The sequence below is a fragment of the Hemibagrus wyckioides genome, linkage group LG22 (assembly GCF_019097595.1).
Source record: "Hemibagrus wyckioides isolate EC202008001 linkage group LG22, SWU_Hwy_1.0, whole genome shotgun sequence".
NCBI classification, from domain to species: Eukaryota; Metazoa; Chordata; class Actinopteri; order Siluriformes; family Bagridae; genus Hemibagrus; species Hemibagrus wyckioides.
Window position 1 is genome coordinate 9,593,569 of NC_080731.1, and position 22,037 is coordinate 9,615,605.

Here is a 22,037-nt window from a genome sequence, read left to right on the forward strand (position 1 = left end):
TGCTGGCAGAGTTCTGGCATGGCAAGTGGTATGTCAACCAGATGTGGACCAGGTCTGGAAGTGATAGCACTGTTTATATGATGGCATGCCAGATGTGGCCTGGTTAGGGTTTGGTTTATGTGGTGCTGGCCCATGTTTGGCCCACCAGATATGGGCCACCAAAGGGCTGTCATTCTTTGTGGTATGTGGGCCGAGTGTAAGTGCATTGTCTGGGCCAGACCTATTTTGCTATCTGGGTTTGTTCAACACTCAAACTATAATAACTCAAACATTGTTTTTGTTGTTTGTTCTCCAAAAGAGGGCGGAATAATTACTCGAACTTGTTCGTTTGTTTGTTTGTTCCCCACAGGAAGGAGATGTCATGACTCTTATCTTGTTTTCTCCATGAGGGGGGCGCTATACTCACTTCGCTTGTGTTTTTAAGAGACCACCATATAAACTCGCCTTAAGTCACCATTATATTTGGGTCGTTTGTTTTGTTTTTTTAAGCAAAGCACGACACAACACACCAAACATCATCCCAATATTCTTTTAATAGAAAATATGGTGAAACAAATAAATAGTGGTTTAATAGCAAAGCTCATAACAGACAAGACAGCTACGCTAAGGAAACAAATCTGGAAATAAAGAGTTCGAGTGTTTACTGAAGCGCCACGGAAAGACTTTTCATTGTAAAACTGCGCAGTCGACCCGACATTCATATCAAGTGAACACATCATAAGGACACCGTTTTTCGAAACGTATAATTCACTATAATAATAATAATAATAATAATAATAATAATAATAATAATAAGTAAATAGATAAGTATTGACTCACCTTAAATCCAAACGTCTTTCAATCCACCAGTATTCGCTGAGCAAGGTATAACATCATGAATGTAAACACCCAAAAACAGCAGCTATTTACTTTCCCCGTTCACATTACACAAACGCAGATCCTAATTCAGCGACATGCATTACGTTTGCAAATCTAAGACATTATTTAAACGTGCCTCTCAGTTCATGTGTGTGAGTGCACTACTCTGTATACTATGCAATTGTGTTGCTCAACTTGTTTCCCAGAAATCAGCCAGTCTTTTCAGCCAAAAAGAAAGTGAAACTATTTCTGCAATTCTGTGGTCTTACTATGCAAAGTCAGGCGTTTAGCTTTAACCGCATATGACGCAAGTGCACAAGATCAATGAAAACACACACTTCATGTATAAGACTGATTTTATTTGCCCCTGATTTATAAGACAGAAATCTTACAGCTTAACAAAATAGAGAAGAAAATATACCAATGAACCAATGTTTTTTTTTGGACACAGATTGACTCATTAACCCTACAACTGGATCTCCAGAAAAAAAAAAATAAACTGACTTTTGATTCATGATGGAAAAATCTGCAGATGAATCTGTAGCTATGTAAATTGAAGACTTAAAAAAAAAAAAAAAAAAAATCTTTAGATTTTAGACACATTATTGCTTTTTGTTTGTGTATGGAAATCCCGTGTGTCGACGAGGTCGTGAGACGTACCAGCAGTCAGTTGTGTTTATGGCTGCAGGGTGTGACACGACCCATCCTTACAAACGGTCAGGATGATGGAGCTGGGAGCAATAGAGCAAAAACGTGATCCGTTTTCCCTTTTTTTTTTTTTGTTTTTTTTGGGATCATCTTGCCTAGAGGCTCTGTGTTTATTTGCCTATCCCTGAGATGCAAAACATCTTGTCAGATCGGCATGGAGTATATTATCATGAGTTTAAAACTCCTCTTCGGCATTACGGGTTCTCGATGCCTTCAGCTGTCTCAAGCGCTCCATGCATTCGGTCAGACTTCTTTCCCCGTGGACCTTGTTATCTCTCGTCCGCACGTTCACGGTGTCGCTGCTCTTTTCCTTCTCTCCCACCACTGCAAATGAAATCAGTAATAAAACATTAATGGCACAAACATCATGATATAATAATACTGTATCATTATTATACTATACGCCAATCAGGCATAACATTACAGGTGAAGTGAATAGCACTGATTATCTCCTCATCATGGCACCTGTTAGTGGGTGGGATATATCAGGCAGCATGTGAACATTTTGTCCTCAAAGTTAATGTGTTAGAAGCAGGAAAAATGGACAAGTGTAAGGATTTGACCGAGTTTGATGAAGGGCCAAATTGTGATGACTAGACGACTGGATCAGAGCAGTGGTCAGTATCTATCAAAAGTGGTCTAAGGAAGGAACAGTGGTGAACCGGCAACAGGGTCATGGGTGTCCAAGGCTCACTGATGCATGTGAAGAGCGAAGGCTGGCCCGTGTGATCCGATCCAACAGACGAGCTACTGTTGCTCAAAATTGCTGAAGAAGTTAATGCTGGTTCTGATAGAAAGGTGTCAGAATACACAGTGCATGAAGGGTCAGGGCTGTTTTGGCAGCAAACAGGGGGCAGACACAATATTAGGCAGGTGGTCATAATGTCATGCCTGGTCAGTGTACAGTACAATCATAATATAGAATAGGAAACCAGTGTTTTCTTAAGGGGTCGGGGTTGGACACGGGTCCGACTCAGAGTCATCACGCAAAAACTGTCAACAGCAATACAACACTGATTATTATGGCTGAGAGGATAAAAAAGCTCTTCAGATGAAACAGAAAAGGCTAAAGGCGCTCAAGCTTATTACGCAACATTTTTTACCTTGATGATCTGGACCATTCTTGAAACAAAACGGTTTTCGATTTTTTTTAAATATGATGAAAAGGATATTTGAGCACTTTATACGCTGAATTTCCTCCTGCATGTCGACTCGTCTTCAGTTCCACCTGAAGCTATGCAAATGTCTCTTATAACAAACTGCAGATATCTTTATATATTTAAAGTAACAGTGTGCAGGATTATTGAAAACTGGGGACCAAAATACTTTATAATATGATGTTCCTGCGAGTCATGCAGACAATCCTGGCAGGAAATGTGTCACACTGTCTACGAGAGAAAGTGAGAGCAAAACAAAGCAAATATTATACTGTGAAAGGAGTTCTAGGTTTTTCTTTACTGGACAGATAAAACATTTACGCGTTCAATGATTTAATGGGAAGCTCGACTTTTCGGGTATTTGTATCATTATCCGGTGCTCAACGATAGTAATGGGGACTTTGTGTTTCTCTCTCTGGTTTTTCTCTTACAAACTCAACCACACAGAGCAGTGTGAGTCATCTGGTGGGTAACTTATACTGACTGCTCTGTGTTTTTTCGGTGAGTGTGCTAACAATGTCCAGCTCATGCCTAATTTGTTTGACAGGTTGGAAAACAAAACACAGAGCTAGAATAATAAAATAATGAACAGAGATGAGGTAATATAACCATACAAATCGAAAAAAGATCTGATGCGAGTTTTATTCTCTATGCATGCACGGCTGTCTCCATCCTGTTGGTCCTCCTGTCTCCATACGAAAGCTAAAATTAGCAGAAATTACAGCAGGTTTTAATTTTTCAGCTGATACTCTGTAACTGAGACTCACACTAATGTACAGAATAAAAGTTTTTATTATTATTATTATTTAATAATAGCTGAAGGTGCACTGGTGGCTCAGTGGTAGGTTTCTCGCCTAACCATGCAGAAAGCCAGGGTTCGATTACCTGCCAGTGCTCAAACCCCAGACACTGGATGCAGTGCCGGTCCCAAGCCCGGATAAAAAAAATAGCCAAGTTTTTGGGAACCCTCACACACATAGGGAGCGGCCGAAAGAACAACAACAACAACATTTAATAATAGCTGAAGGGTCATGAACACTCTGATGATCTCAAAACATAGCTGTCATTATTATTTAGGCACCTGGTGTTCTGTATTTTCAATGAAGTCTGACAATACACTAAATGTGCTTTGGCATTTGCAGCAGTGTGAACTGTGTGTTGGAGAACACGGCAATGTTTTTTTTAATACAGAGGGGTTAAATGAAAATTAAAAATCTTAGCTTGAAATGTTGCATTGTGCTTGCTTGGTAATTGCTGTAATATCATTTTTCTATGGTCCACTGCAGGATCCTATATTCTGATAGCCAAGCTCGGCAAGAAAGTTCATAAAAACGCTCGTAAAACCACACTGGCTGCAATCAGCCTTGCGGGTGAGCTCACAACACAGTACAAAAATGATAACCATAATGTTGAAGCAAAACGTTTTATCAAATGAATGCCTCTTTTCGAATGTACATTGTGTGAAAAGAGTAAAACGCATTACACTGTGCCACAGGTGAATAATCAGTGGATTACAACAAGATAGTAGAGGTTTGGAGCTTTCTAGTCCATTACCTCCTCCATTCAAGTTTTACAAAAACAATTAGGGCTACTAATCCATTCCTGGCATGCGTCATCAGTTCATTTTTCAGAACAAGAAATGCCAAACAATCCAAAAATAAATAAATAATAAAAATCTATTCAGTTTTCAATTTCAAGGCTAATTTCAAAAGATTGTGGTTTTGCTATCAAAATAGAGACCGTGTTCATTTTCTGACCTACTGGTCAGTTACTTCTAAACTTGCTTACCTAAAATAAAGTTGTACTGAGCCAGCTGCGCGTTTCTGATCTTCTTATTCAGAGTGCAGCCTGGATCCAGATCTACATCTGTCATCAGGCCTGCCTTGTGAAACTCTTTCTGCACCTAAACAGTTGGGGGGAAAAAAACATTAAATGTTAGCTACTGGTGTAGCGTTCTAGATGTGCTGCATTAACTGAATACTAGGAGCCTTACTCTTTGTGCGTAATCCTCACAAGTGGGTCCAACAGGCACAACCATCACCTGACGTGGGGAAAGCCACAAAGGCCTAAAAAAAAATAAATAAATAAAAGAAATAAAAAAGAAATGATGGGGTCAGCATATTAACATAAAAACCGAGTATGTGATCTGCATGAACTGCCAAGCTCTAGCAAATCCATGATCATAACAGCACTATAAAATGTCTTACATGCAACAGACACTCTGTTAATTGTGGCATATTTTACCCATTTTCCCATTTATACTCATCCAAACTACAATGTATGATATATATATATATATATATATATATATATATATATATATAATCATACGTTGTATATATATATTATATAGAGAGAGACTCATTACTTGTGATGCTTTGAATAATTAAAAACATTGTTTAGCATGATTTGTCTTATTTCTACATACCACTTCCCGCCATAGTTTTCTGTCAGGATGGCAATCATCCTCTCAACCGAGCCCAAAATAGCTCTGTGAATAATCACTGGCCTCTTCTTATCATCTCCATCATGGCTGCAGAGACAGATAGATGAAGTGATTAATGAATTTAGAGTAAACAAAAAGTACCTTCTTGTTTCTTTCTACATTTTTACACCATACACTGATTGTATTTTAGCTTACATTTGTCTTATTTATACATCTGAGCAGTTGAGGGTTAAGAGCCCTGCTTTTAAAGAGCCCAGCAGTGGCAGCTTGGTGGTAGTGTCCAGTAGCTTCTGTCCAGTAGTCTAACATCTTAACCGCTGAGCTACGACTTCCTTAATTTATTCTATTTTTCTTAATCTAAAAATTTATTTACACACCAGTAGAAGCAAATGAAAATGAGTGTAATGGAGATGGATGAGCACTAGGTGTCACTGTTGCATTAATATGATTTGTACAACGACAAAATACAGGAAATACACAGTAATAATAACAGACATAAAAAATAATAAGTAATAATAAAACTGAGGAAGAAACCCTGCAGCAGGTAGCTTACCTGACGAAGGTTAGATTGAAGCGGATGGGGAGCTGGAAGTCCAGCTGGATGGTGGCACACTGGTGGTATCTTCCAATGGCATCTTTGATCTGAATATCAATCTGTGGCGGGGAAAAAGTGCATAAGTGGTCAGGCAAGATGTCAAGAAAATGCATCATCCTGTTGAAAATCCTTGGCACTTTTTGTTACCTTTGGTCCATAGAAAGCACCATCTCCAGGGTTTAATACCCACTTCTCCCCAAACTCGTTTAGACTGTTCTCAAGTTGCTGTTGAAACCAAAACAAGAAAGATGATCTATATGAAAGGCACAGCATGAGTGTTCACGATGCTATCGAACTCGGTTTAAAAAACCTCATTCCAAAATCTACACCAGCACAAGAGGATTTACAAACAGAATAAAACCCAAACTCCAATGTCTAAAGCGTGCTTGGTTTGTAGAAGCTGCTGATGCGCAAAGTCAACAATCTGACAGTGCTGAGGTCCAAATTACCTTTTCAGCTTGATCCCACACTTCTGGTTCCCCAAGGAACTTCTCTGGTCTGGTGGAGAGGTTCAGTTTGAAGGTGAAGCCAAATACGTCATAGACGGCACGCAGGAACTCCAGACAGCCTTTAATCTCCGACTCGATCTAAAACGTGCACAAATTTGAACAATTAATTACAGAATATTATTACATCCCAAACGCATCATGAGTGTCTCTCTATCAATCTCTCTATTTAATTGCCAATTATATTTAGATATCTAATTGCCTATCTCTCTATCTATATGCCTGCTTCTCTCTCCCTCTCTCATCTGTGACAGATCGTGATCTCTTATATAGTCAATCATTTTGTTATTAAATATTTCTTTCATATATATTGGAATAACTCCTAAGTGGAAACAAAAAAAATGAATGTGTTCCTATGTGTTTCTTCCTGTTTAATCAGTTCATTGACTTTTCATGTATCTACAGGTTTATTTAAAACCATCACAGCTCTAGTTTGATTTAAACAGTACTTGTTATTGACTCTAAACTACGCTCATCAAAAAGCTCCTCACCTGCTCCATGGCACAGAAGATGTGCGCATCGTCCTGCTGGAATCGACGGACACGGGTAAGACCAGTGAGAGCTCCGGAGAGCTCGTTGCGGTGCAGCACACCAAAGTCAGCCAGCCGCAGAGGCAGTTCCCTCCACGAGCGAGGCCGATGATCAAACATCAGACTGCAGGGATATAAATAAACAGATGGAGATCAAACTGCACATCACAATGTTAAAGTGCCCATGAAATGACTCGACAGCTGCGATTTGATTCTGTAAGCTGATGCGTTTCCTCAACAGACTGCGATTTCCACAACAGCCAGTAGTGTCTGAGATGTGCCACAAATCCTGAGAAACTCAACAGTGTTTTGTATCTTTCAGAAAACGGTTCAAACCAGGTCTTGGAATCGTACCAGTCTATGCCTTATTTATTCCTCACTACGTTAGTGTGCTTTTCTGAAGCAAGCAAAACACATAATGCTTTAGATATTAAATCAGACTTAAGGAGAAACAAGTGTCTTACCAGTGTCCAGGGCAGTTCATTGGCTTAAGAGCGAAGATCTCCTTCTCCACCTCAAAGGAGAACATGTTCTCGCTGTAGTGCTGCCAGTGGCCGGACGTCTGCCACAGTTTGCTGTTGTAGATGTTTGGAGTGACCACTTCTTGGAAGCCCCTCTTCCTGTATTCACTCTGTGGTGCAGAAACATGATACTGTTACGTCACAAACTCAACATGCATCTACACAGCGCTCTGAACAAATAGAAGGGATACTGGTAAAAGATTTTGCTCAAAAAGAAACCGCAAGTTTAAGTAAAACCCCCGAGAACATTTGAAATATTTAGAAACACCATACAGGCGCTCTCGCATGCTTATTCTAAATGGGAGGGGATAAATAATAGGCTTATACACATGCGCACACACTAAAACATTCATAGGTGTGATGGCATTTCATCCGAGTGGATGACGAGTGTGCTTGTTCGCAAAAGTACAATAAAAGCTTTACTCGTAAGGCAGGTAATACAGGCACTTCAGCAAAAGATGCTAAATATACACAGCCTCTGACGGGAACACTTCAACAACACACTCCTCCTTCACTGCCAGCAGAGTCTACCTCATCCATGACAGACAGACCCAGACAAACAGAGTTCACTAGGCTCACAGAATTATTACAAAAATAGCTGTGCGTGAAACCTAATACACAAAACCTAACTATCTAAACTAGTAGTCTAATGCTAGTTACAAAATAATACAATGAAGCTTATATAAATGGTTGCTTTCATATTTTGAAGGTCTGGCAAAAATTTGACATGAATTTTATCTAAAGATGCTTGTTATTCTGTGCTTGCTTTGGCCTCCAAGCACTTTTAAAAGTGTGCATGAAGCAACAGTCATGGTACTGAAACACACCCTTATCTAGCTTTCCACTCATCACGCTTACACAGGGGTGCAGCAATGGGAGCTTATCCCAGGGGACATGGGACACAAGCTTCATCAAGGGCACAGGGCACAATGACACACGTACGTACATACAGAGAGAGAGAGAGAGAGAGAGAGAGAGAGAGAGAGAAAGATAGAGAGAGAAAGACACACAGAGACAGAGAGTTGGAGAGAGAGAGACACACAGAGACAGACACACAGACAGAACAGAAAATTTAAAGATGCTAATCAGGTTACAATGTATGTATGTATACATTGGGGGAGGAAACCCCTGAAGCACAGGAAGAACATGCAAACTCTTCCCACAGCTCAAACTGTTCCCTGTTCTCTATGCTTAGACATATTCGATGCTTCTTAAATGAACCTATTATTTATTCACACAGTAAAACAGCATAGTATAAAATTCCTACGCCATTTATTTAACACAGGCTTATGAAGGCAACGTTCTGCAGTATTTTCTACACTGGATGTCAAGCAGAGAAAGCTTACCCTTATAAACTCCACCAGTGTGTTGTAGATGTAGGCTCCCTTTGGGAGGAAGAAGCAGCTACCCGGGCTGAGATCATGGAAGAAAAACAAGTCCTGTTCCTGGAAACAAGAAACAACAACAGCGTGTCGGTGCGATTGTCTGCATTCGAGACACAAAGATTGACTTCATGCATGAGAAGGAGACAAAAAAAAAAAAAGGACAACAGCCACAAAAAGACTTAATGAAATAACAAAGCAGGGGGAAAAAAAAAAACTGGCAAAATGCTCAGGCTTCTGATTATCATTCTCGCTTTAGCTGTGACAAAGTGGTCCCCGTGTGCCCATCGGTGTGCTCCCTGGCAGATGGTGCATTAAGGAGACAGACATCTGCCAGCTTTACCCCCTGGCCTCACTGAGAGTTAACAGAGAGCACACAGGAGCACTGGGATTCTCCACACATGCACCAGCTATACTGAAAGCGTGGACGGCTTGCAGCCCGAGTCATTTACACACCGGGAAGACTCCTTACTTATCACGTCCATGGTTTCGCTGCTGGTTTTATCAACAATGGATCAAGACAGTTTAATTACCAACAGCCGTCTTTCCTCACAAACACTAAACCTAGTTCTGCTAAAGGACAAGAAACCTAGAAGTTCAGGGGTGGCTGCTCAATAAATACCTCTTTATTCTTAACAGCTGGAGAAAAAAAACAAACCTGGGACTCAACCGTGCAGACAAACGCACAAGAAATAATACACTGCCAGAGCTGTTGTTTAGATTGCGTATGCAAACAATGTGCAAGGTGTTTTTTTTTAGAAACAAACAGCTCGCATGGCAAGAAAACATAACCCTATTGTAACCTGCACTACAAATAATCCTAATCAGCTAATATAAATATACCGAACCTTACCACAGACATGCTAGCGTGTGACAGATGCTACATGATGCAAACACATGCACAGGTTTAACTGCAATCTGAACAAATGTTTATAGATACAAGCTGAGTGGATAAGCATACTTTAAATAGTATATACAGACTGTAGGTAATGTTATTTTAGCTATTTCCCCAGATGTGCGTAAAGCAGTGAGAACAATATCTAATGCTTAATAATTAGTAGCATTTCCTTTAAGTGACCCCTGCCTTTCACCCTATGTGTGCTGGGAGAGGCTCCAGCAGATCCCCGTGACCCTAATTAGGAATAAGCGGGTATAGACAATGGATGGATGGATGGATTTCCTTTAAGTGAATCAAATTCTGCTTTTTCATTTAAAGCAGTGGTGTGTCTCCCATAATGCAAAGGCCCAGCCTTTGTTGATTGGAAGATCGAGGTTCAAGGCCCAGCACCACAAAGCTGCCATCATTGGGCCCTTGAGGCTCCCAGCTCCAGGGGTGCTGCATCATGTCTGACCCTTTGCTCTGACTCCAAACCTCCAAAAATGGGAGATTTCTCTGTGCAGTAATGTATATATGACAAATAAAGGCTACCTAAGCTCCAGAGGTGCACGCTTTTGCCTTTACATTTGAATTTTTTCTTCGTAGGAGACGTACTGTCGCTTTAATTGGCAGAAAACAGAACAAAAGGAAAAAGGACACAGGGAGTGCAAGACACATTTGCAGCTACTTTTGCCAACAATAGCTAGGTGATATGTCCTGTGAATTTGTGAACCTTTCGTCTGAGCCAAAATCAAACATGAAGATGCGAGTAATTATTAAGCTGCGGTTCCACAGATCAGATCTAATGACGGCAGAATATAATGCGTGTACAATTATGATTTATGCGGTAATGGAACTGATCCTTCATCTACATGAAAATCTTTTGCACTACATAATCAATACTTCACAACCACCGTGCCTCAGATGGTTGAATTCCTGTACAGCCATTTCCCATCTGTTTTAATTAAGAAATGCCATTAATTGCATTGGATTCACTTAAAACGTAGTTTAAGGATTATCTTCTTTGCCTACTTCTTAAATCGAACATTAAATTCAAGACATCGCTTGATGTGAATCGCTTAGATCCAGTATCGCACCACATCAAAGTGGCTCTAATCCGCATCATTTTTTTTTTCTTTCCTATCAGCAGATGGAAAATGTATTAAGATGCACATCATCTCAAGATAGATATTCAGCCTTACTCAGCACCATGAAATACAACTCAGCAATCTCGGTCATGCATGATGATCAAACTTATGATGTGTGGGTGATACCTTATCACAATACCTAATGAGATCTTCAAGCTATGATACAGTATTTAGGCTTGAGAGCAAAATACCAGCAACATGGTGGATTTCACACTATCTATACAAGTAAATAATTTAAAAAGAAATACAGCAGAAATTATCCTTATTGTCCAACCAGCCGTGGTTCAATGATTCAGTTTGATGCCTTATAACATTACCCAAGATACACCTTAGAAAAACTTTGTTTTTTACAGAAAATAAAAATGTATTGAAATATTGATATCATCTTCAGCTTTATGTGGCCTTTGTGTATTCTCAAATCCCATCCCACTGTACATATAAGAGCAGAAATTTTAAAAACGCTCTCATTCTGTACGATATAAAGGCAGTAAATTAGTGACGTAAATGACAGCTCTGCATATCCATGTCCATACCCGTCCCAGTTTGCGGTGGTCTCTGTTCTTAGCCTCTTCTTGGAATTTCTCCCACTCCTTCAGCATCTTAGGGTCGGGGAAGGAGATGCCATAAACGCGCTGCAAGGTCTCCATGTCTGCTTTGCCTTCCCAGTATGTGGATGAATTCTGAACATTTAGAAGGCTCCAGTTAAGACAAGTCACACAGTTTTATGTACACAATAACAAAAAGACTTGTCACTGGGGAACACAATGAACTAAACATACAGTATAAATCATTTTCGTATTAGATGTTAAATCTGATAACCCGAATCAGATTTTTGTTCGAATAGAGAGATGGTGAGTACCTTATGAATCTTCAAGGCCTTGATCTTCCCAGTGTGTCTCACATGGGGTCCTCTACACAGGTCAATCAAGGGCCCACACCTTCACAGGAAGAGAAAAGTACATAGAAGAAGAGCAGACCAAATACATGCATCCTAATACAAGCATATAAAGCTGCTTTGGGATAATGTCTATTGAGATACACTGATCAGGCATAACATTATGAGCAGTGAGAGGTGAATAAGACTGATTATCTCCTCATCATGGCACCTGTTAGTGGGTGGGATATATTAGGCAGCAGGTGAACATTTTGTCCTCAAAGTTGATGTGTTAGAAGCAGGAAAAATGGGCAAGTGTAAGGATTTGAGCGAGTTTGACAAGGGCCAAATTGTGATGGCTAGACGACTGGATCAGAGCATCTCCAAAACTGCAGCTCTTGTGCGGTGTTCCCGGTCTGCAGTGGTCAGTATCTGTCAAAAGTGGTCCAAGGAAGGAACAGTGGTGAACCGGCGACAGGGTCAATGCCAGATAAGGCTCATTGATGCACGTGTGGAGCGAAGGATGGCCCGTGTGATCCGATCCAACAGATGAGCTACTGTTGCTCGAATTGCTGAAGAAGTTAATGCTGGTTCTGATAGAAAGGTGTCAGAATACAAAGTGCATGACGGGTCAGGAAAACGGGGGACCGACACAATATTAGGGAAGTGGTCATAATGTTATGCCTGGTATTTACAAATAAATCATTCTAGACCAGAGACGTCATTCTTATTCATAAAAAGTAGATTTCTTATCTTCTTAAAACTGAATTCACAGTGCAAAATTATTTATCAGGGATGTATAGGCATCAAAATCGGCATCAGGATCTCAGTCTGATACTTCGCTCGTTTACTTAATACTCAAACTATGCTCTGATACCATCGACACAAAACGACAGCAACCTGAATTGTATTTGTGCTTTCCAGAAATAAATCGAAAAGAGATACAACACCTTCCTGATAAAACATCTTTATAGCATATCAAAACTGTGAATTGTGCGCACACGAAAAGTACTGAGCAGTGAACTGAGCCCCGGGCACAACCTTTCTTTCCCCCTCTCACTCACCGGGGCATACACAATGCTTCAGAGTTGAGGTGCAATTCACGGCAACTGGTGTTTATTTTTAATGAGCATCTTCACTGATACTGCTCTGCGTGCTCCGGTCAATCATCCTCATGCTCTGTATTAACCCCAGAGCTCAAGTCTGCCGCCGGAATGGAAATCGGCTTATCGGACATTTTAAATTAGTATAAACAAATGAATTATTTTATTTCTGCAAGTCTGATACCAAATGAGTCTGTTGGCTTTTAGTGTGTTTTTACCTCTGTTGGAGAACCTTAAATAGAATTTTAGTAGCTGAAGATAACACATTCAAAGTTTAGATGCTCATGAACAAGCACTTGAGGCAGCACAGAGAGCAGAAATGGGTTTGATATCACCATTTACACCGAAGATTTTGCATGATAAAGAAAAAAAATGATAAAGAAATATTCAGTGTTAAACATGGGCAAAAGAAAACACAAGCAAATTCCCTTTTTAGCATATGGTAAATACCGCTTAAAACATGAGGAGTTCATTATAAGCAGCTTGATAAACAAAACATGCCCCAAACTGATTAAATAGATAGAAATAGATCAAAATAGATAGATCATTCATTTCTAAGTTAAATCTCTGTCAGCGTGATAAATCTAAGAGCCAGTCCTACCTGTAAACTGTAGTTGTCGGGGTGGTAACTTTCTCATTCAGGATCCTGCATTTAAACTTGTTGTACTGCGAAAGACACAGAAGCACAAATTTTGTCGTCTTTCATGAGTTCCCACCCGCCTCCCACTGCCGAACCGAGTCAAAGGTAAAACTCGTACCTTGAACATTTCCAGAAGAGTCTCCTTCTTTACCTCCAACCGTTCAAAGGGCTGCTTCTCCTTGATAATCTTTTTACACAGGTTCTCGAGACAGGGGAAGTCATTACTCGATACGCCTCTGAAAATGTGTGTGTGTGTGTGTCAGAGCGGGAGAGAAAATAGTTTGAGCGCTCATGAATAAACATGACTTCCCGAAAAATAAATAAATATAAATAACTCCCAAAGCCGTGACAAAGAAATTCCAAACATCTCCTGGATGCCACATTCAGAGGAACTTTCTCTATTACCAGTCACCTTATTCTGCATTTGCTGTTCCGCAGCTGACATGTCTACACCATAAACAAGGTGCAGCTTGACAGTCAAATCATCTCCTAGAATATCATTAGCATAAATTGGCTTTTCAGCAAGAAAATAACGGTGCTTATTATTTCCTCCCTTCGCACTAATTTAAAAGCACAGCAAAAGAGCCCAGTCAAAGAAAAGGTCAAATAGAATTGTTTAGAACACATCGTTCCCGAGCTCGCTTTGAACAGGCCGGCCGATGTGCCTTTGAAATTAACATTTCTTTAGCGCGTACCGAATATTCAGCCACCAACGGAAGGATTCATTAAACTAATAAAAGTCTGACCTTGTGCTGAGAGAATAAAGCGCAATTCAAATCCTATTCACTCCTCCGGTCCTGTAACGGTTTGTTTTTTTCCCCTCCCTCCCTCTCTCTCTCTCTATCTCTCTCTATCTCTCTCTCTCTGCAGTTATTAAACTGTCTGGTAAACAACTCACTAAATTCACCTTCCATATAAACGCTATGCAGAGTACGTCAAGTTCAGTAGGGCACGGGATATTTAAGCAATTTAAGCACCAAAGGCAAACCTGTCATCTGTAGCACCATTTAGCACCAAATATTTCTGATGTATATTTCTTCTAACTCCACTTGGCGGTTCTGAATCTCCTTTTTGTCTGCTGGAGAAGATCTCATTAATCTTACTCTGCTTACACAAACATGACAACGCTAAGAATTAACGTTCAAAGGGTATAGCAGTTCTTCTATTGTTTTAAGAAAAATCAATAAATCATCCCAGGCCTATCTAAAACAAAAGCAAACAGATGCTTAGTATCGTGAAATATCATTAGGACGCTTACTCGTTGTCCAGGTACATGTCGTAGTAGAAGCCGTTCTCGATAGGAGGTCCGTAACACAGGCAGCCTCCGTACACTCTCTCCATGGCCTCGCCCATAATGTGAGCGCTGGAGTGCCAATAGACCTTCAAACAGAATCATTTCATTTCAGTTCAGGCAAATTAAATATGTTATATGGCATAAGTAAGTGGCATCCAGCGTAAAACCCGTGCCAAATCGAAACATGTGGACCAAATGATCCACTGTGGAGACCCCACAGAGGGAGCAGCCCAAAGAAAAACAACAACATATGGCATAAGTATGTGGACACCTGACCACCATGCCGCTAGATTTTGGGGATTTGCTCATTCAAGACTGTGTAGACCACTAGGGTTCTTCTACACCAACTTATGGACCTCAGGTTAGTGCACAGGATCACAGACACCTTGGAACATGTTTGGGCTTGAAACTGTACTGCTACAGCATACAATAAGTGCATCCAAACCCTAACCCTAGCATACTTATGCACTATTCTACACCATTGTATAATATAAATAGTCTGTAACACTGAAAATTCCAACAAGAGGAGGTATCCGGGTGATGCATTTATTCAGCTGAAAAAATGAAGTGTGGAATGTTGGACACTTTCATGCACTCAACTGCCACAGCATTGCTTATGTAGCAGAAGAGGGGCGGGGCTACCAGGCACTGATACTGGGATGCGACATCTTACAAATGTCGCATTATGCGTGTTTGACATCAACGACTAGGAAATGGCTTATACTTCTGTTAGTGTTCCATTTGAGACGATTGACACTACCCTTCTAAAATCATACACTAGAAGGTAGATAGATGCATAATGTCAGTGTATAGTATGTCATTTGAGACGCAATTAAAGTCATTCTATACAATTGTGTGCTTTCAAATTTGCTGAACAGTTTAGAGAAGACTTGGATACGGCCGTGACGGTCAGGTGTATATTCCATATAGTGGAATTAAATACAGCAGAACCTCAGCATACGAATTTAATTCGTTCTGGAGGCGAGTGCTTAAGACAAAAATCTGTATTGCGAAACGAAGTTTCCCGTAAGAAATCATGTAAATGCAGATAATCCGTTCCAGCCACCCAAAAATAATACCAATATTTCCAATACGAAGCGTATGTAAACTGTATAGCTGCTTACAAAGAACTGACCCAAGCCAAGCAATCCATGTCAAGGTTCCTCACAGGAAGTTGTGACACCAAGTTTGGGCTAAAAATGGAACAGACCGCATACGCCACCAATCTGTTAACAAAAAAATGGCCAAAAAAAATCACGCTGCTTTTGAACGCATGCCGAAGGCAACGTTGGTATTGTGGGTTTCACTACAGCTTTCACTGATTAAAAAATTGTTTTGTTTTTTTTACATTTTTTAGCCACTCTCCACTGGAGCAAAACAAGTATGAACAGCTCCCTGATGTACGCACAACTTAGCCAATGTTCGGCTTGTTCGTATGCTGAAAATGCTTCATATGCAGATGCAAATTTCTTACAAAATTTTAATCCATAAGGGGGTGCGTTCATATGCTGAGGTTCCACTGTACGTCTTGCCCAAAAAGACTGCAGTTATTGAATCACTACCAAAATGCTGATTTTTCCTATCTTCCCTATAGATTAGTAAAGACCTGATAATCATAATAATATAATAATAATTAAAAAAAAAAGGGATATAAATTAATGTCGCTCCACTTTTTTTTTCCTACATTACATATTGGAAGATTAGTTGCTTCTGTCAGTGTTATATATTTCTACATCTGGCCCCTTAGTATTTATCACATGTATTGTATCACTGTAGCTCAAACTAGCTACAATCATTGAGGAAGTCGCTTTATAAGAGGAAAATGAATGCAATTTGGCTGAAGATTAATGTTTACTAACTAACGAACATCCACTGATGTTATGTAGATGCCAGAAATAGAAGTAAGTAAACATAATTCATGAACTCTGTCATTTTCTCTACAGCTTAATTAACCAACTGTTACCAAGACCAAGTCCTGACTTGCCACTAAATCAAAAGAGTAAAACATGGTATTTTGGACTTACAGCTTGTGCTTCCTCATCATCAAACTTGAGAAGCTGCAAACTGCAGTCTCCCTCCAATGGTCTGTCCAGGTCCCACACATCGTTATTCACTTTGGCAATCACTGTGTTATCAGCAAGGCCTTGGCTAGATGACAGAAACAGCACAGGAAAATCTTCACCACACAAATACTACAATACTCACTCATGCTCAAATTTATTTATCCACACTGCTGCATCGTTGCATCTGTGAGTGTGTACAGACGTTCATGCAGGTATCAGTCCCTCCAGGATTTTACAGAATTGTTTTTGTTATTGTTGCAGCCAACTACTAGGGTGCAGTGGTAACTTAAGTGGGTCGTTGACCAGAAGATCAGGTCTCAAGCCCCAGCACTGCCGAGCTGCCACCGTTGGGTCCCTGAGCAAGACCCCCAACCCACCCTGCTCCATGCACACTGCATCATGGCTGACCCTGCGCTCTGACCCCAACCCCCAAGGATGGGATATGCAAAGAAATAATTTCACTGTGCAGTAATGTATATGTGACAAATTAAGACACTTAGGATGAGTGAAATTGCAAGCACAGGATTCTCCTATTAAACTCCTACCAGTGAAGACACACTTTCTATGATCGCTTTGCTCATGTTTCCTGCACGTGAACAGAAGAGGGCTTCGGCTGAAAGTGTGTTGTTTTGACGTCACATGAGGCCCAAATTGGAAATTATTTTGAAAAACTGCAGCTAAATTGTGAAATGTGGAGGGACTGATTACTGAAATCACTATTTAGGTGTTCATTATATTCTATTACATTATATATCATATAGCACTGTTGTAGTTCATCATGTGTTTCACCGTGCTGTGTGTTGAATATAAACCAGCCGTTACATGCAGGAGTGAGAATAAAGACGACATGCAAAACAAGAGCTATGTGACATGCAGGCTTGAATTTTGAATGTATCCGGGGTGTACACTGTTGTGGAATAATAAACTCACGATCAGTAGAGTTCTTGCTTTCACTGTTTCACTTCATTAGTTCTCTATATTGTGTCTGGCAAAGCGAACGCACATGCTGCCTCGGAAAGGAGGAACATTTCTGTGCAGTGAAACGCTTACAATGCTTTATTATTATTCTACACCAAAGATATTATCCGTTCATTAACTCTCATGGTTATTTGAATGTTATTATAATTAGTACAGAAAAAAGAAACAGTCTTATAGTTAGAGTGGATAAAATAATAATAATAATAATAATAAAAAAAAGTGCTTGACTATAATATTATGTGCAAGATTATCCTAAAACATGCTTCATATTGCTTTTAAAACAAATCTGCTCTCTAAAAGCTTTTTATTTCCATGCTTGTTGAGCAAGCAATAGAAGAAATAAAAATTATAAAAGCACAAAGTGAACCAAATGAACATGACCTGCTAATGAATGATTAGCTTTCCACCAAACTAGTTGTACGTTTTGGAGAAGAGAGAAGAAGGTACAGGTTTGAATCAGCTCATGTTTCAGACGCCAGAGAATTAAAGAAAAGACAAATGAACTTGACAGAAAGAAAAAGTAACGGCTGCCAGAAGCAGTCCTTTGTTGCCAGAAGTCATTAAGGAACTCTGTGTCCTTTCTAATATCCGTTAACTGCCTTTTTCACCCATCGGATATTATTCGTGTTTGGTCTGATCGCATACTTCATCTTGAGTTAATTATCAGTAAGAGACTTTTCGGTGGATGCTTGACCAACTCATCGGTTCATAAAAATAAATTTGAAAAAAAATATATATACTGTATATTATGTGCAACTAGTCTTCAGTGATACAGTGACAAACCAATGAGAAGCAGGTTTGTGTCGGTCTAACCTGATCCCGCAGGCCACCTGATAAGGAGTGGTCCTCCATGACTCGCCGTCCACCACTTTCCCATCAGGCAGGGTGATCTTGATGGGCTTGCTCTCCTTCTCAGCTCTCTCGGCTATCAGAGCATCGTGTTCGGCCTTCAGCTTGTTGTACAGGCCCAGACGATCTTCTATATACTGAGGCTGAGGATTGAGCTGCACGAGCAAAGAGAAGTAGAAAAAAACATTTCTAAATTCGATAATGATTCAATGTCAGATGTTTTTGAATATCGCTCTTAAACACGTTAACATTTATAAATATGATCAGAATTTGAAGTATGTACAATACTCTAGTTTAATGAGATGTGGGAATGATGTATTTACAGTGTGTTCTGGGATTAATCCAAATGAACTGAAATCAGCTATGCGTATACAGCATACAAATAACAGCAATTTATTTTTTAATCACATTTTTATATAAACATTAAAACTAATGACATGAAAGTCTAAAAATATAAACAATCCAAGATACTGAATCTGAAAGTGTAATGTGCGTGACATGTTCAACCAGTCTGTCCAGGATTTCTCAAGCTTTTGTTTTGATTGTTGCAGTCAAATGTGCTTCATTCTGCTACAGCTTTTACGTTTTTTGGGGTTTTTTTATTTGTAGAAAACTACTTGAATTGGTGAAATTGCAAGCACTGGATTCTTCTTTTTAACTCCCATTACTGTCTATGATCACTGTACTCATATTGGATGCACATGACTCGAAGAGGACCAAATCCACGGTAACTTTTAAAAGTACTTCGATTTGGTGTAAAAAATATTTCATACATGATAGTTTTGTATCAGAGTGATTTACATCCCTAACAGCACATACAGCAAGTGAACATACAGTGCACCATGCAGCGGTGTGAGGACATGCTATTTCATTACAGGTTTCACTAAGATAGGTAATAGAAAGGTAAATATATAACTCTGATGTATGTATATGAAACTACTGATATAATGAACTAATATTTAAATATTGTTCCAGCACTAAACCACAGCCATTACTGTAATATTTGTAAGCAGATGATGCTTATGTGTGGACCAAAACAACTAGATCTAGTCCCAGGTGAACTCTAGCCCCTGATTCTACCCCAAACAGCTGCAATTGATGAACCATGTGGTTCTGTGTTGCAATTATTATTGTTATTATTATTTTTTTTAATGTGAGCTTGTAAATTGACCAACAAAAAACACAAACTGAACCCGGGCCTCAATGCTGCAGAAATACCATGTGATCTAGACATCTTGTGAATGAAAAATAAACAGTAAGTAAACACTGGCTGCAAAACCTGAAATGTTTTAAACCAAGTATATCTAGTTATCTAATCATTTATTACACGGGTTCTTTTTGCTTAGATGGGTCTTTTTGCGATTTCTACACGCAAAGAAATTACATGTCTTTTGTTTACCTGAATTTCGCTCAAAGACAAGCTCCCACGCAGGATCTGAGTCATATCAGTCAACATAGCACATGCTCCTGGCATTAAATATGTGAGCGAATCATCCATCCATCTATACATCTATATTTTCTATACCCACTTTATTCCTAATTAGGGTCACAGGGGTCTGCTGGAGCCTATCCCAGCACACATTGGGCGAAAGGCAGGGGTACACCCTGGACATGTCACCAGTCCATTGCAGGGCCACACACACTTTTACAGCCAATTTAGAATTACCAATCAACCTAATGTACATGTTTTTGGACTGTGGGAGGAAACCGGAGTACCCGGAGTAAACCAAATGGAATCTTTTATTATTCATGACAGAATTCTACTACACTAACAAAGTAAAGTCATGACGTGGCAGTGGTTCCTGTTTAAGGCAGGAATTATTCTCCTGCACCGATGTCTAGAGACCAAGCTGACATTAAAAGGAAATGACCCCTACCTCAGTTCTGCCTCCTGTATCTCCAGCTCCTTTGCTGCTCTTCTTCTTCCCTCCATCGTCTGCTGTCTTGGCCTGAGAAAGACAAATAAAATGGAAGTGTAGAGAACACTGTGCAGTAATGCAGATTAAACATGCTTCCCCTCCCATTGCAAAAACAAGCATGAGTCAGTTGGCTTTGTTCACGATCGGATACTTAAATGCGCCATTAACTAACTATAAAGCTAGCTATGAAATTACTCCACAGCCACAATCAGTCGCTATGTTCATCATGTTAGAATGATCAGCCTAGTGGACCGGTTAGCTGAGCTAGCATGAGGAGCTTGACAGCATGATATGGAAAGACAGAGTGTAGCTGACACGCTAACCACATTATGCTACATAGCTATAGCATAGAACGTTACCTGCTTCCCTTCTTTGACCTTTAGATCTTTCATCTGCTCACTGATCGCCTCTTCCGTCATTCTGGGATGATAAAATAACTCAGGAACCCAAATACACCCTCCGTATGGTACTTTTATGGCGCGCTGCAACCTTTAGCTGTACCGGCATTCAGAAACGTCTCCCGGATATAGCAGGAATACAGGCACCAATGCTGATGCAACATTTCAGTAATAGGCGGGTTTTCACTTGACTGACAACACAGCACAGCGAATGGTAATGCGTGATGGATAGAAAGGGCGGGTTCTTCAGTGACATAACGACAGATTTCAGCCAATGATGTCCCCGTGCAGTGCATCGTCAACGTCGCAGTGAAATGATGCAATATTCACGTAAAAGATCGTGTGCTAAGAGGAGTATTAGCAAAATTTGATATTAAGTATGTAATATCATATCATCATATCATATCATAATATCCTATTACATATTTAATATGATATTAAATATGTAATAACAGTATTCAGTTGATTAACTTGCTTATTAATTATTTTGGTGATTATTTCAATTATTTCATAATTAACCCGTCACATTCAAACAAACAAGTTAAATATTATAAAATCTTTTTTTTTCTTTTTTTTTTTGAGCATCCCGGCAAGTCCTTTTTTGTTTTTTTGTTTTTGTTTTAATTTTTATTTTATTTTTTTTTATTGTTTTGTTGGGTTGGTTTTTTGTAGTTATGATGTATTCATGGTTTGTTATTCGATAATTTCCTTTTTTTCATTACATTAAAACGCTCTCCTTAAAGTCTATCAAGACTCAAACATCCATAACCGGCTTCATGATTTAAACAGTTTATTCTAATTTAAATGTATATCTAGTGGCTTTCAAAATTATTGCCACCTTCAGGAAAATGAGCAAAAAAAAAAAGTAGTTTTGCGGTTATAATGTATTCATTGTTATTTGATAATTTACTTTTTTCATTAAATTAAAAATATTCTATTAAATATTCTATTAAGATTCAAAAAATTATAACTAAGAAAACTATGCTTTTTAAATTAAATGTATATCTAGTGGGTTTCAAAATTATTGCCACCTTCAGGAAAATGAGCAAAAAAAATAGTAGTTTTGTGGTTATAATGTATTCATTGTTATTTGATAATTTACTTTTTTCATTAAATTAAAAATATTCTATTAAATATTCTATTAAGATTCAAAAAATTATAACTAAGAAAATTATGCTTTTTAAATTAAAT

General features: G+C 39.3%; 1 protein-coding gene across 1 annotated transcript; it reads right to left on the bottom strand.

Moving 5' to 3' along the window:
- Nucleotides 1-1,196: 1,196 nt before the first annotated feature.
- Nucleotides 1,197-20,992, bottom strand: tars1 (threonyl-tRNA synthetase 1). Its single transcript, XM_058375028.1, has 19 exons — nucleotides 20,808-20,992; nucleotides 20,407-20,478; nucleotides 18,494-18,684; nucleotides 16,664-16,787; nucleotides 14,604-14,725; nucleotides 13,464-13,581; nucleotides 13,307-13,371; nucleotides 11,588-11,666; nucleotides 11,262-11,408; nucleotides 8,668-8,766; nucleotides 7,265-7,431; nucleotides 6,762-6,924; nucleotides 6,214-6,351; nucleotides 5,912-5,989; nucleotides 5,723-5,823; nucleotides 5,152-5,256; nucleotides 4,717-4,789; nucleotides 4,512-4,626; nucleotides 1,197-1,890 (listed from the first exon to the last, which is right to left on the bottom strand). Exons 1-19 carry the CDS (start codon nucleotides 20,865-20,867, stop codon nucleotides 1,742-1,744), a joined length of 2,166 nt encoding a protein of 721 aa, XP_058231011.1. The 5' UTR covers nucleotides 20,868-20,992; the 3' UTR covers nucleotides 1,197-1,741.
- Nucleotides 20,993-22,037: the final 1,045 nt, after the last annotated feature.

Bases quoted from the DNA above. Each gene is read 5' to 3' on its own strand.
- tars1 (XM_058375028.1), bottom strand. From the start codon at position 20,867: ATGACGGAAGAGGCGATCAGTGAGCAGATGAAAGATCTAAAGGTCAAA. The intron at 16,788-18,493 runs GTTAGACCGACA...TCTGTCATCTAG, and splicing joins CAGGTGGCCTGCGGGATCAG to CCAAGGCCTTGCTGATAACA. The intron at 7,432-8,667 runs GTAAGCTTTCTC...TCTGCACCACAG, and splicing joins CACTGGTGGAGTTTATAAGG to AGTGAATACAGGAAGAGGGG.